Raw genomic sequence first — 17,149 nt, forward strand, 5'->3', positions numbered from 1 at the left:
ATCATGAGGTTTTCAGGAAGAAGATGAAAATGTACAATTCAGGCCCCCATTTGGACCCTTCCAACCACCCCCCCCCCCCCCCCCACCCAAGAGGGGCACCCCTGGATCTCCTATGAACAAACTTGAAACTACAGTCATTAATGTACTCACTCATAGTATTATCTCAGCTCTATAACTTCTGATTCTAGAGAAGATTTATAAAGATTCCTTCATTTGGGGGGTTTGGGACCCCTGGGGGCCCCCTGGGTGGGGCATGGTGCCCATTTTAACAAATTGAGATCCTAACCCCCTAGGGATGCTACCTGCCAAGTTTGGTGAAAATGGGTCATGGGGTTCTCAAGACGACGATAAAAATGTACAATTTAGGCCCCATTAGGACCCCTCCTCACCCCCTCCCCTGGGTCCCAAGGGGGGCACCCCTGATTCTGCCATGAACAAACTTGAAACTACAGTCATCAATGTACTAACTCATAGTATTAACTAAGCACTATCACTTCTGGTTCTAGAGAAGAAGATTTTTGCAGAATCCTTAATTTTGGGGGGCTTGGGCCCCCTGAGGGCCCCCTGGGTGGGGCATGGTGCCCATTTTAACAAATTGAGTTCCTAACCCCCTAGGGATGCTACCTGCCAAGTTTGGTGAAAATGGGTCATGGGGTTCTCAAGAAGAAGATGAAAATGTACAATTTAGGCCCCATTAGAACCCTTCCCCACCCCCCTCCCCTGGGTCCCAAGGGGGGCACCCCTGATTCTGCCATGAACAAACTTGAAACTACAGTCATCAATGTACTAACTCATAGTATTAACTTAGCTCTATCACTTCTGGTTCTAGAGAAGAAGATTTTTACAGATTCCTTAATTTTGGGGGGTTTGGGCCCCCCTGGGGGCCCCCTGGGCGGGGCATGGTGCCCATTTTAACAAATTGAGTTCCTAACCCCCTAGGGATGCTACCTGCCAAGTTTGATGAAAATCGGTCTTGGGGTTTTCAAGAAGAAGATGAAAATGTAAAAAGTTTACGCACGACGCACGACGGACGACGCACGACGGACGACGCACGACGGACGACGGACGACGGACGACGCACGACGCACGACGCACGACGGACGCCAGACGAAGGGCGATCGCAATAGCTCACTTGAGCCTTTGGCTCAGGTGAGCTAAAAATATAAATTCCTCTTTAATAGAATTGTATGCTCTTTCATATTTCATAGAAGTGGTTTCTTATTATCTTATAAAAAGTTAAAACCTGTATCCCCATCCCAACCAAAACTATACCCAGGGGCGGATCCAGGAATTTCATAAAGAGGGGGCGCGTTTATGAAATTAAAGGGGGCACCCGCACCCCTCCCCCATTTTTTTCTTTTTATTTCTTTTGTTTCAACAAAAAGTAAAGGGGGGGGGGGTGCGCCCGGTGAGGTCCTCCCTGGATCCGCCACGGCTACCATCTCTTTAATTGATTTCATAATTCATGATGAGTTTTAAATACTGCAAGTGCTTATGGTAGCTACAATTCGCGACACCTGAACAAGAATAAATTATCTATTGCATGATCCACTTCAGCTTCTTATCCATGACGCTAATCTTTTGAGTGATCCACCTCAGCTTCTATCCAATGAGCTAGCTTACTGAGACATGATCATATTATTCTAACCAGGCTCTATGGAGGAGGTCAAGGCAGAAAAAGCGCCCAGACTACCTGGACGAGTGGAAATAAAAACTGACAGCTTTTCAATTCATGAGCGAGCTACTGTATCAACGAGATCCCTGGATACTTATTAGAAACAAGAAGCAAAGTGCTCACTACGAATAGCTTGATAGCATGGGAAAGAAACAACAACAACAGGAAACGCATTGACCCCAAAGTTGGGCCGAGTGCTATTACTGGATAAGGTGTCACTATCTCGGAAACACTTTTCAACGCAGCTGTCCAAACCACAGGTTGGTCATGCCTATTAAAAGTCAGTGACCAGTCCTTGCACCTTCACTTTAATCCACTGCTAGAGAGATAAAGCAATCATCCATAAATCTCTTAAACATACAATTCCCCCCCCCCCCCCCCCAGCTCCAGTTGTTATGCAAGGGGTTAATAGCATAACTTCCATGGCAAAGTAGACAACAGACGCTGATCAACTAAACATAAACTTGCCCAATAAAATCTCAGAGAACTGACAACTCTGATAGAGAAAGGACATTAAAGGTACTGTTTACTGTTGGGAGCAGTACTTAATTAAAAAATTTTTTTTTTCAAGATATCACATTTGCTGCATATTTGTAGATCACTGGTATCACAAAACATCCTACCATGTAAAAATTCACAATAAATCCTAAAATAAAACGAGATACCACTTTTTTTCTCAATAAACAATATCTGTAGATGGTTTAGTCAGAGACATTTTTATTATAACTACTGTTCACATCTTGTATGATATATTCAACAATACTTAAAGGGACTGTACAGTACTGGTTGAGGTAGGGATTCATGTTTTGAACATTCCTAAGTGAGATAATGAAAAGCCTCTTATGAAATATGAAAGCGCATGTAATTTTAAGAAGGATTCAACGTTTATTTGATGAAAATTGGTTTTCAAATGACTGAGATATCCCAAAAAGTGCTAATAATAAAAGGCGATATGCCCCAACTTTATTAGTATCTCTTTGTTTCACATTGTTTTTGGATATCTCAGCCATTTCAAAACCGATTTTCATTGAATAAACTTTTGATACCTCTTAGAACTGCATGCTCTTTGACAGCTCATAGAGTGGTTTCTGAATATCTCACAAAACGTTAAAAGCTAAATCTTCACCTCGACCAGAACTGTACACACCCTTTAACATCGGTTAAATACTGATTCAAATTTTTACATTCTTTGGTTGTTTCTATACAATTTCCTAATTCATATTTTAGAACTATTTTTAAGCACTGAAGCAGGGTTTTTGTTTCATGTGCGAATGGTAAATAATACCTTTAAACAAACACCAATATAAAACATAGAATGAGCAATATGCAAATTACTTGATTTGAATCATCATGATTGTGAAGACATCAAATTTTGCATACATTCGCCCAAAACAAAGAGACACCTTCACTTAAGTCCAGCCGACCTTTTTTGGTCTATAAGTACTCAGAAGGCATGCATTGGTACACTAATGGCCATACAATAATTATCCATAAGGATAGTACCACGGACATGACTCATCTTAGCAGCCCTGTGTACATCGCTTCTGATGCGCACTAATCAATCTGGACAAATTTCTTACACGAATCTGGCCACAAGGTCATCTGTTTGTCCACCTTTTGTACTAATATAAGCAAAATTGATGGAAAATCCTCTAAATCAGCCTTCTAAGAAATGGACTGACGGGAAAGAGCAAAAAAAAAAGTTGCTGTGGCAAGAGTCACGTACCACCGGTTTGACCAAATCCTGGACAATGATCCCACTCTCCCCCGTCCTTTGTGACGTGACCCACAGCCAGCCGCCGCCGAGCTCATTGTGGACGACGAACACTTCGCCAGCGCTGAAACTACACAGAGACAGGTGAAATGGGGAAATGAAGTGACAATTAAGTAAAGCTCCAATGTACTTCATACAATGTGCCTGTGAAAGATATGATTAAACACAATGCCAGAAATGTGACATTAAGTTTGAAATATACTTTTGTTACAATGGCAGAAAATGTATGAATATCTAGCATTTGTGGCAAAGAGGAAATAAAGCAAAATGATTAGACTTTCTTTTTTTTTTTGGGGGGGGGTTGCTGCTTTAAGGTCATATATTCCTTTTGCAAACATCACAAAATTTTGTATTGTTGAAGAATAATCACAGTACCTCCAAACAACCTGTATGAAATCTTACGATAAAACACGTCAAGAGTTTGTAATAAAGAAAAACAGATTAGAAACTAACCACATATCACTCAAGAATACGCTCCCCTTTTATAAGGTGAGAATAACTGTTGGATCTTTTTCAGGGTCCAAATAAATTTGCTGGAAATCTATAGTTTAACTTCCCCTCCATCATAAAGACGTTTCCAGTTTTATTATTCAGAACTTATGAAAGGAATCTACGTAATCCAAGTTTTCCAGGTTGAAAGAGGGACACACAAACTTTAAGGCACACCTATCAGAGATTAATTACAGAACATAAAGCCACATGACACCGTGATATCAAAGGTTTGAAACACAATACACAATACTATGTCTAAATAGTATCATGGTGTAGTGAATATAAATCATTGTAACAATTATCAAATGGTAGTACAACCTCCTTCAAGTATACAGCAAAGATGCTAAATGTACAAAGGAATAATAAACTTTCTCTTACACATTATCTTCAATCATTTGCCTGCTAGAAATGAATAACTTTTTGCAGGCACAGTGCTTGTTGTAAAATATATTTTATCTCGATCTGTTCATCTCCATATTGTGTACATATAATTATCATTATACATATTGTGTTAATAATAATAGTATATATTAATACTATTATTCTAACTTGCTATTTTGTATCAAAGTTGTTCCATTGTAGATTGTACTTGCATACCCCAGGAGGGTGACTGAATTTGAACAAGTTGAGGATGGACTGATTTTACTACAACATGTATAATTTCCCATAGACACCTGCCCAAGTATACTCAGAACTCGTCCTCAACGGGTTAAGAAAGTAACTTAAGCCTCTTATCTTCCTTTTCAAAATATAAACCTCTATGTACACTTTGTAACACAGATGAATGTGCATCAATAAGTAACAAATAAATACCACATTCTAAAAAGACACTCGACAAATGTACTCTCTTTGGTCAGAATACATCTAGGCATTATAAATCTTGTCCTTGAATCATGCAGATTTCAATTGCGTAAATGCGCACAACATGATGACATGTACACTGATTGACCTCCCATAATAAATGTGTGCTAAAATGCACATGATGCAACATACGCATATTTCCCACCTGTTTTTATAGCCCATGGTCTAAATTTAAACCATGGATTCGGTGTGAACTACCTTAGTGAATTCGGGCCAATCTGCAGAATCCACACTCACACACACACTCACATGCACTCACACATAAAAAAAGTACTCACACATAAAGAAAAGTACACACACACAAAAAAAAAAACACTGAATACACTATACATTATAAATACTCTGAGTACTCACGCGAGTGCACATAAATCCAGACAAAATTTCTGAAGTAATCAAAACATTTTAGCTACTGTATCTCAGACAGCCCATTACACTACATGTATCTATGCTGATTGCACTGTCTCTCTGACCAGCTGGCTATCGACTGAGTAGTGGTACCTCCATTAATCCTGAAATGTTTCCATTCCATCGACTGGCCAACTAACTGGCACATCTCTTACTGTAAATGTTAGAAAGTGAATACAGTGTATAATGCATAACAGCTGTATACTTACATATGTGGGACAAATTATATTCATAATTTTATATTTAACATTAAACATCACTTACATTTTGATTGTCAAAACTCTGGTCTTCCAGAAATGTTCTTGTCTAAACCTTTCTTGAATACATCAAACAAATTACATGGATCTGCCGTCAGTAGACAGAGTAAAGTAACATACTATATACATGACAGATGTTGTTTTAAAAACAAAAGAAAAGTACACAATGTTCTATGTTAAGATGAGACCAGAGCCCTGTTTTAATCAAAAGATATAATCAATTTTAAATTTCCTTGACACACTGGCTGCCATAGGCTAATGATAGAAATCAATTCTAAAGGGTGTGTACAGTTCTGGTCGAGGTGAAGATTTAGCTTTTAACGTTTTGTGAGATATTCAGAAACCACTCTATGAGATGTCAAAGAGCATGCAGTTCTAAGGGGTATCTAAAAAGTTTATTCGATGAAAATCGGTTTTGAAATGGCTGAGATATCCAAAAACAAAGTGAAACAAAGAGATACTAATAAAGTTGGGGCATGTCGCCTTTTATTATCAGCACTTTTTTGGATATCTCAGCCATTTGAAAACCAATTTTCATCAAATAAACGTTGAATCCTTCTTAAAATTACATGCTCTTGCATATTTCATAAGAGGCTTTTCATTATCTCACTTAGGAATGTTCAAAACATGAATCCCTACCTCAACCAGTACTGTACAGTCCCTTTAACTCTTCATAAAACAGGGCCCTGATTTATGAAGAGTTCTAAAAACTGATTATATAGTTGATTTCAACAGTAAGTCTACGGCAGCCTGTGTGGTAAGGAAATTTAAAATCGATTTTATCTTATGATAAAACAGGGCACAGGACTACCAAGCTGAGGAAGACTTCATCTGCTTCATTGTGATAACAATGAAATAAAATAAACTTGTTTCTTTTTGTTTATGTTTTATTTTTGATGCCAGTTAAAAGGGTTTGGGACACCATAACAGTTCAGTTGTAATTCCTATTAACAAAGCCAATACAGTAATTTGCAGAGGACTTCAGTAGAAAGCAAGCAAGCTTGAAACAATAGAGTGCCATGATTGTTGATACACACATGTAGAGCGTAGATTTGTATTTATCCACTGTACATAGACATCAACAATTCTTTTTTTCCTTGGTTTTCATTTGATTTTCAGTACAACGTTGCTTTTGCTGCACTTCTACTTGAAATCTTTGAGCATTTTTTCCTTTTTTTTAAATGAACGCCACAGACGAGAGACAATAAAGAAAGCACTTGAAAACAAAATGACAGTGAACACAATAAATTTAACCACGCAAACGCCAGTATTCATTCCTGAAATTTCCCACGCAAAAAATAGACACACACACACAAAGGAATTAATTCCATTTTGTACATGAGGTATATCGTGTCCAAAGTCATTGAATTCAGAGGTTTTATACTATAAAGTATCATCGCCCCCCTCTCGTCTACTGCGGGGGTGGAGATGAGTGGAGGAAATGGAACCGTGTTAATGAGCGGATCGCATGCCCAGGGTACCCTGCCAAGCTAAACAAAACAAAACACCCACTCACAACTACAAACACCAGGCAGAAAACAAGAAACAACACAACTGTGGATGAGCCCTGGCTTCCACTACAGAGTACTTTTCATATCCCGTAATATACCAATCTTTTATAACATGCACCAAGCCTGACATGCACTCTCTGTATGCTATTTAACACTTAAAAAATATCTCGCCCACACCCTGTGCACACAATGACATGTAAATCTATGTATATTTTCCCATTTTCTCTCTTAAACCATGAAGGAAAAAGTATGAATAATAATAATGATAATAATAACAGGCAGAATTAAACTTCCTGCATTCTTACCAGGTTAGTAATAGACACAGTTGCCACTATTCTCCCTCCCCAAGGTAAAATCTAAACTCACATTTCCTTATACATTTTTAGCACTGTCTTCACTAGATTCTACAAGCAAATAATTCAGTATAGTGTTCTCATTTCTGATGAAATAGATGCGGTCTAACCACTTTTCCCATATTGTCAGTACAAAAAAAAAAAAAAAATTATTCTGTCTGAATGAATGCAGACATATTTTTCCTACCTCCTTTCCATGTGCAAAAATGACAAAATATATTTCAAACCTTCCTCTATATCACACAGAAATATTTTCATCTACTCTAATAAAAATGAACATTTTTTAATGCTTAAAATCAGTTCCTCGTGATGGTACTCGCTCCACTTTTGTATACAATATAGAAAGAGGTACAGTACCAGCATAGCATATTGTAGTCTTGTAACTCAAAGTTACTAATACCTTGTACAGCATAATTAGAAACACACACACACACACACACACATAAATCATTTATATTATATACACAATACCTAGAAAACTTTTATATTCCTACATTGCAAAAGCTGACAAAAGGGTACATGCTTTTTGTACAGTGAGCCCGTAAATTAGATTTCAAATAGATCTAATGTGAAGTAGACAGCATTGTTGCTCTGCAAATACCATGAAGTCCCCCTAACTACTCCACATGATCCACCATTTCCATCACTCTAGCGAGATACATCGTACTCTCCGCCCAGCACAGTGGCTACCTCTTGTGCTATGGTGGCTTGCCATTCTCTCAAAAATTTGCAATTTTCACCAAATTACATTCAATTTTCATCTCACGTACTCGACCACAGTGCACTGAGCCGTGATCTCTATGACTGGCATAGCCACGGCGATGGGTTTTCGCCCCTCCTTTTTCCGCAAAGGGCAATTTATGTCCGCTGCAGACGAAAGGGAATTTCATATTTCAAGTCTTGTGGGCTCCGTGTCACAGATTCCTGGCAACGGTGACTGCACAAAAACAATTACGCCGCACAATGGCTTCTTTTTCCCCAGCCGTCCCACATTTCTTGTGTATTTGCCGTCCCTATTTGTATCAATTGACGAGGGCACCCTCGGATGTCGGAGCTGACGCAAATTTATCGAACGTCATTTCGGGTGAGCGCTAGCAGCATCTCCTGCCAACTCGTACATATAGAGTCTGTCAGGAACAGGGATATGATTTCAAACAAATATAGCTACCTTGAAAAAAAAAAGGATAGAACATTCTAATCCTCAGCATTGGGTTTTGCAGAAGCTCTCATACAATGTACAGTTGTATATCCATGGCAAAAGAAGAGAGAGTGATAATTTCAAAATAATGAATATCTCACGTGCACTGTGTAGCAGCATTCAAAACTCCTTGAGTGTGTTTATGATTGAAAAAAATGTGCAATGAAATTTTGATAAAGCATGGAACTTTATTGTGCACATCCCACACAGAATAGGCAAAAAATGAAAAATAAGTGTACACTCAAGATGTGTCCTACCAATTCTGCCATAACTGCCGGCACGACTATCTTATGATTACATTTTGACAAATAGCTGTCTTGAAAAAAATTACCTTTACTGTGCTAAACTCATTTAAACAGATGGACGAAAATCACACTTCTACACTACAGACACATGAATAATAGTCGCCATGGTAACCACACAGCACAGAAATCTGCTTTAGTCTGAACATGACTGCAACTTCAACACTCACCAAAGTTTCTTAATACTTTTTCTTCCTCAAAACATTTTCCTCCGTGGTCTCAAGAAAGCACTTACCTGAGCTCATCTGTGTCCGGAACCTTGTTGTACGGCAACGTTGCAATGACTTTCTTTTTGTCGTCGACAGGCTGAAACAGAATCAAGCAAAAAAGGGACAATGCACAGAGGTAATAATGACGAATGACAATAGTGCCAGACATAGAGAGAAAGGAAGAGAAAATAAACACTCACATGTCTTTACGACTCGGACCTTTTACCGTCTGACTAATAAAAACAGAAACTCCTCAAACTCTGATCATAGCAGCGAATAAATTTATACCCAGCATTTTACTATAAAGCACATTTTACATGTACATGCAAAACTGGTTTGTAAAAAGTGTCCCTCTGGTTCATACATTGCAAGTTATGCAGACCGCCCAATCTTTCTGACTAAAAAGTAGAGATGATCGGCTCAAAAATAAGAAAAAAATACCATTTCCCTTTGCAGTGTGCAGTAAAATTATCAAGAAAAAGAGGAAACTCCTTTTGAAAAAAAGATCTGAGAATGGTCAAAATTCAGATTCTTTCCTCCAACTTCAGAATGGTTGGGGAGGTATGGTTATGTAAGCCCTCAGATTCCCTTGTAGCTCATACAAAGTGTACGTGTATTGCAAGTCCAAAATCATACAAATTGTAAGTCACACAGAGTCGTGACATCTTATAATCCAAGTTCAGGAACTCTCCAATTTTACACCTGGTAAAATTGTGATTTGGTATTACCATATCGTTGCTGGGGTGACAAAACCTTGCACCTCAAATTTTGGTGAAAATCCCTCTTTCAGCTAATTGTCAGATAGTGATGCCCTGTCCAAATCCTAGCTGTCTTATCTGCCCCCCCCCAAAAAAAAAAAAAAGAAAAAGAAAAATGAAGCCACTACGACATGTAAAAGGAAATGTGATCCCCTTTGTTTGGGTGCTTTGGCTGCCATGCTGTTTAGCTCTTCTGAACATTTGACATTTTAGAGACACAAAGTTTTGTCACCCTATAAACAGCGAGCGATATACTTCTTCAGCACTGAGGCAAGATGATTACAGCTGGGCATTTTGTTTCCATTTCGCTTTTGTTTTTGTTCTCAGAATGCAACTCAGGATGACTCGGAACAATTGTCAAAAGGAGTGTTCCTTTCAAATGACAAGAGAAATTCTTCAGATCAGTCTTTGGAAAACCTTGGAATGGAATGTTGCATGGTTTGCTTTATGATACTCTTTACCCTGATGGGGTCATAACAACTGCAGACATGAATTTAAAGATTAATTAGGAATGTATGTACATGTAGCCATCATGATATCTTGATCTCATGTTCCTGTGAAAACAGTGGGATCAGTGTGTAAATGAAAGTGACTGAAAAAGTTGATTCAACCCTGAAGGGGTTATAATAAATGTACAAAATACCCTTTTAATGCATGTTAAAGATTAAGATTATTGTTTGTTTATTTTTTTTATCCCACTGCCTTAAAGAAGGAAGCTGTGCCTAAAGGTCCTAGATACAAAGTATGGAAATTTGAGAATCTGTCATAGGCACTGATTAATTCCATTACATCTTTACACTCATGGCATACAAATCCCAACAAACAGATGTTGACAATAATTTCTTTTCAATGAATTATTAAAGGCTGCAAAACAACAAGCAAACAAAAGAATGCATTCAAGTTTATACTATACAGGACTACAATCTGTACACAGTGTTTCTTTCAGTCCAAAAATCTGCAAATCCATCATACAAGAGCAACAACAACACCCTGTCCAACAAATAGATTTATAAATCAATAGAAAAATGAAATAATCATAAAAACATATTTTTGGGTCAATAATTTACCAATAAGATCTCACATTCAAAAAGGGTATCACAGCTGAAACCCAATATAACCCAAAAATATAAGTCTTCTTCTTGATTCATGTTCAGATTTTTAACTTTTTGAGCAAAGATTTTGATATTTTATTTTTGTAAGCAAGTGGGAAACTTGGTTTCATAATCATCCCCATGTATTTGTATTATATTGTGCAATGTGCTTGTGATCAATATCTGTCTCAATCTACATAATAACATTATATACATAACACTTTAAAATCCTTGAATCTTGTTTTTCCATTTTGCCTGAGTGTATTTAAACTATGAGTTCTGTTCATCTGAATTTTTGTTCTAATTATCAAAGGCAAAATGAACAAAGAGAAATATTACCTAGCTGAATAAGACTGTAGGTCTACAGTGAATAGAATTTGCATGTAATTCCCTGTGAATAGAAAAATTTAAGTGAGAATGCATGTACACACAGTTATAAAGACAGTTTGAAACTCCACAGAGATTCTTGACACTCTTCTAATCCTGGTTAAGATAAGAAACAGTTCACTGTCAAATTGTTGCTAGTATCATCTCCTTCACATTCCTACGTTTGACATGCCCTTCACTTAAATCATCCCTTGGCAATAATCCCCCATGTGGTTATATGAAGGTACATACACCTGTACACGAGTCTTATACCCTCACATTTGGACCAGACAGGGCAAAATAAATGTTTGGCACACAATAGCACACCAGGCACCCAGACACCTTCAAAAAACAAAGGGGGGGGGGGGGGTGGGGGCAGTCCCACAGGCAAAATTTTGCAACCAAGTACACTTTACACTGTAGAGGTTGTTGATGCTACAATTACTTCATGGTGAATGTGTGTTGTGCACATAGTAATGGCTCCTGTTTCATCGCAATGATTTAAATTACAAGTTACATTCATTATTTCAAATGTTTGTTAATCAAAAAATGAAATGACGATTGTTATTCCAGAGCTTTGTTCTTCCTAAACACACAAATTCCCAACATATAGAAGGTCACTTATATCAGAAAACGAAAATAGGTTCCTTCATTCAAATATACGGCATTATTCTTGATGTTTATTATTTCAAAGGTTTATTAATCTGAAAATCAAACAATGCTTGTTTATAAATTCTACCTAAAGGAAATTAGGTTTGATATTCCTAATGTTTTGTTAATCTGCAAATGAAAAGAAGGTGATTACTATCGAACCTTTGGAAATACAAACTTCATCTCCTTTTCGCATTCACAAACCTTCAGAATAACGAACCTTATTTTATTTTCAGATTAACGAGTCAACCGACAGCAAGTAAGCAGAATTGCAGACACCCTAACAACAGCCAGGAAACAATCATCAGTCAAAATTGTTTCCTAGGCAACCACAATCATAGAAACTGAATACTTTAACTTCAAAGATCTTTGCGAAACTAGCCCCAAGATCCCCAACATCTGATCAATAGTGGTTTTTTTTTTTTGTAGTTGTTGTTGTTGTCTGTTCATCTAATTTTTTATTTTTTCCCCTTCAATCAAGAAAACATACAAATAAAAGTCAAATTGTGACACACAAATTGTGAAGGAATGATGACAGTGGATGGATTACCCCCCTATTAAGAAATGCCTCTTAAATCAAAACCAACTGTGCTTCCGCACAGTCCAAGTACTAGTGACTTCACTTTCTGAATTATTTACCATGAGTAAAGCACTTTCAGCAACCACAAGCCTTGATAACAAAGAAACTTCATGTGATCCAAGCATGGTAATTGTACAGACATGTTGACACATACTGGTACATGCCTTTTCCTGGAATGTGCTATGATCTTCATATTGTACAGTTTTGTTTTATTTTGTTTTTGTTTTAACTTCGGGCATTTGAGTGCAACAAGTGCACACAACCAATGTCATGCCGAAATGTTTTGTTCATCTTTTTTTTAATGAATACAAAAATGTAGCAAAAAACTATAATATCAGATGATGCCTGCCAGTAGATACATAATCTGAATCAATATTTCAGCGATAGATTCTGATAAATCATTAACTTTATAGTTAGGCTTCTGTTTTTGCATCCAATAAAATGGGTAGGCCCAAGCTATTTTTACCTCCCTTTTTTAAAGGGGGAAGTTGATTTCTCAACTTTGTGCAAATGAGTTGAACTACACGTACACACCAATTTATTGGTAACATACTGAAATTTCATACAATAATGATATGGGTGAAAACGTTGAACGATGTACAATTGGCCAATTTCGGGCTTTTCGATATTCAAACCCTTGTAAAATTGTCACCTGGGGGTGTTTTTCATTATTTTAGGTATCATTTGGTAGGGGAGGGTTGTACCTTTCAGAAAATATATACTTTGTAGTGTTCTTACTGCATTTTCTTTTAAAAATAATGCCTTGAAGCTGAAAAAATGGACAAAAATGCATATTTTGGGGAAAAATCCCAGAATCACACGTCTTTAATTTTTGTTCTAATGCAATTCTACAGCTTTGTTTTTCCTTGTGAGTAAGCCCACACACTTCAACTATTTAATCAAGTACTTCTGCCATGAACGTGTGTATTATCAATCTTATCAGGAAACGTTGAATTCACTTATGTCTGAAAAAGAACGTCTCTGAATGAATTATCTTTTCCTTGACGCCAAAAATTCAGGATGACTATGAAAACATGTAAGGCCATATTTATTTAGCGTCTTATCCATACTACCATTCCATCAAAATTTGTGAGTGAGCTGTGTGAAATAATCGTTTGGTGGCTCATTAAAGAAAATTATACTGAATAACCATCAGAGATGTTCAGTTGTTTAATGGTGTCATAAATGAAAGTGGATTATGCTTGAGATAAAAAGTGGTTGTCAGTATGTCAGTATGAGCCAGGCGACTATGATGATTGGCAACTTTAGTAGCATACTGTCCACAAAAATGAGTTCTGGTTAAAAACCCGAATTGGCGAATGTCTCTGATCAAAACGAATGTCCCTGATTGAAAGTCTCTGAAGGGATATTCCCTCATCTGACACTTTCGCACTGCATGATGCTTTATTTGCGTGCTTATTTTATGCACTGACGAGCCATCCTGGAATCGAGTCAGCACAGTTCAACGACAAATATGCCCACAAATCTTGAAAATGTGAGTAATAACAAAAACTTTCCTGGTGTTTGTGCCGATTTATTAGAATTATTATTCCTTAGATTTGCCAATCAGTATCATTTGTGAAATTATGTATTTTAATCTTTGGATTAGAGGTAAATGAAAAAAGGATAGACAGTAAATATGTAAGAATCTGCACGAAAATCAAAGGCCTTACGTCTCTGAGCAAAATGAAAAACGTCTCTGAAAATTACTGTTTCATGAAATAAAGACATCCACTATACAAATTATGAGAACATTAAAGTAAATTTATGTCTGGATGGGCTCAGTTAGTATAACAGGAACAAGTAGAACCAAGTTAACACGGGCGTGTTGTAATATTAAGAAAAATGAAGCTTCCTGAAAGATGTTGAAAATATGTAAAAGAGTTTCAAATTTAAGATTTTCTGTTGATTGAGCAAGTGCAAACACATTGCCAGGACAGAAAATATGTTTTATGACTAGTAATAGGTCAATAGTCTATGATTATTATGTAGTAGTCACTTTAGTTTACGTATTTTTTGTGAGAGAGGCAGAAATGTAAGAAAAACAGGTTTAGGTCAGAGACGTTCTCTGAACAAATAGGATCTGCTCTCAAACCAATATCAATGACCCACCATGGCGAATTGGTGCCTATGTTTGTAGCACATTGGTTCCTCAATCCAAATATAATGCCAATATCTTGTAAAAATCAAACCCATTAAATACTGATAAGCAAAGATGTTTACGTCAGGGACGTTACATTGAACGTTTTACACATTTTCAACTACTGGGCAATTCCACGGTAACTCGCGTTACAAATAACGGGTACATTTTTGGGATAATGTGCCAATATCTTTGTAATTGGTAGGATCTACAAGTTACTTTTTTCATCATGGGTTAAGTAGACATACACCAACTAAATGAATCCAAAAAGAAAAATAAAGGACAAACATGTTGGGATTCTTGAATCATTTAATTTCGGTAACTCGCGTTACACAAAAAGGACATGGTCAATTCTATGAAGACCTCTTTTTGGAAAGTCTCCTCATACTAGATAATCTTGATAAAAGTTTTCCTACCTTGAATTGATAGTGGGTTAGGACTCATAAATTAACAATATCAAAGTTGAGTAACAATGACCTGGAAAAATGTAGGGAGCCTTTATGTCGGTAACTCGCGTTACGGTAACTCGCGTTACACTATGTCCACTAACACAGGGTGACACAAATTGATGACATACAATTGTTCTGATGGCACTGAATCTTGTGTTGAATAATCTGAGAGATGCTTATTTGTGTAGATAGTAAAACGAATAAATGTTAAACAAATATTTTACTAATAAACCCAATAGAAGAGTGTGTTTAAGACTAATAAGAGCTTCACTCCTCATAGAGACCTTGAATATGTTTGAATATATACTAGATGATATAGGTGTATCATTACATTGTAAGTTTCAGAGTGTAAAGATGAAAAATGTTGAAAGTCTTTTTAAAACAAAACATAAAAGTATCAAACCCTATATATACAAGTTTACGAAACAGCTTACAATCTTTCAAAAATTCAAATCCTATCTTTGTGAGGAGTGAAAACTAGTACATTTCTTTGCAACTGATTGACAAAAAGACCAGTTCGTAATTCCACTTTGTGCATGAACAAAAAAAGATCATTTGTACGAACAGGCATTTTGGTTTGTAAATTCACTGACATAAAGCATCAGTGATGCGATGATTATTCATGCGATCCTTATCTAAGTGATGCTTGCCAGCACATCCACCTGACAGCAAGAATGGTATTTTGCAATATAAACGGAAATAAGCTGTTACTGCATTCAATACAAAACAATGAAATGGATGCCTGCTAAATTATAAACTGATGGGAGTATTCTGATCCCCTGATCTAAATGCAAGTTCATTCTTTTTTTGAACAGAAGTTCCATAAATTGTTATGTCATGCAAGCTTTATGCATTATGCTGCTTTGAAAACAAGTGAAGTGCCGAACCAACTGAGAAAAAAGAAAGGTCATTTGTACCAATGTGTACATGAGCTACAGTGTATACGAACTGGCTTATTACCCTACATCGACGTAAAGAAGCACTGAATTGATCAGTGTTTTAGTAGTAGCCATGATAAAAAAGTCATGGGCGTACATACTCAAGCAGTATTCAAACTTACGACCTCCTGATCACCGGACAGGTGTCATCTCCACTAGACCACCGTGCTTTCGCCCGGAAGCAAGTGCTGGCTCTAATCCTTATAACATGCAGTTGGTACTGCGTAATTATTCAAATTCATGAAATTCTTCCGTTGAGATGTTTTCATTGCAACTGATTGACAAATTGCCCTCCATCAACGTTAATAAGCTCACTGAATTGATCAGTGTTTTATTAGTAGCCATGATAAAAAATCATGGGCATACATACTTGAGCAGGATTCGAACCCACAACCTCCTGATCTCCGGACAGGTGTCATCTTCAGTAGGCCACCAAACAAGGATTAGAACCAACACTTGCTGTGCTTTATAGCATTCTGTAATAAAAATTCTGTAATACTGACGCAGGAAATTCAAAAGATAAATCTAATGGTCTCATTCACTGCTGGATACATGTACAGTATGCAGTGAAAGCCAGGCTAGACTCTTCAAAGTGGCATGTGATCAGTGGCCTTGATGCTAATCACAGTTTATTAGGCTGCCCTCCTTTGTTTCAGTCCAGCATAGTGTGTATAGCACTGCATTTGATTGTTTTCACCACAATCTAGCTCAATTAAGTGCTAAAATTTGCTTATGTTGGGGCAAACTTGTGTTTATAGTTGGTAACTCGCGTTACATGCCGGTAACTCGCGTTACATGGTAACTCGCGTTACACTTTTCATTGACATTTTTTAATGTGATAACAGTGTTTATTCAAGTCAACATCCTGTGTACAGTATCAGGGTGTGATGAATTTAGAAAATTATGATTCCCAACAAATTACCTCCACTGCTTCCTTCAGAATGAAAAATATTTCTTGTTTCGGTAACTCGCGTTACATGGCTCAAGGGCTGAACTTTCGTGTGGTGATTAGAATTTTTTGAAGGTGGCATAAAAATTTCCTCATGGGAGACTGAAGTAGAACCAATTTGCTTCTTTAAAATAAATTAATTGAAGTGCTAGCAGAATTTTTCTATTAAAAAAAATTATATCAAGTTAAG

General features: G+C 37.0%; 1 protein-coding gene across 1 annotated transcript in view; it reads right to left on the reverse strand.

Moving 5' to 3' along the window:
* Nucleotides 1–17,149, reverse strand: part of LOC139708605 (ras GTPase-activating protein 1-like) — a 68,823-nt gene that overhangs the window by 31,713 nt on the left and 19,961 nt on the right. The window contains exons 4-5 of the mRNA XM_071620545.1: nucleotides 9,064–9,134; nucleotides 3,402–3,519 (exon numbers count right to left, since the gene is read on the reverse strand). Of these exons, the coding sequence (XP_071476646.1) occupies nucleotides 3,402–3,519; nucleotides 9,064–9,134 (189 nt within the window). The remainder of the gene's footprint in view (nucleotides 1–3,401; nucleotides 3,520–9,063; nucleotides 9,135–17,149) is intronic.

This window comes from Diadema antillarum, unplaced genomic scaffold (assembly GCF_040938485.1).
Source record: "Diadema antillarum isolate AM-2024a unplaced genomic scaffold, OU_Dant_1.0 seq00001354_RagTag, whole genome shotgun sequence".
Classification (NCBI taxonomy): domain Eukaryota; kingdom Metazoa; phylum Echinodermata; class Echinoidea; order Diadematoida; family Diadematidae; genus Diadema; species Diadema antillarum.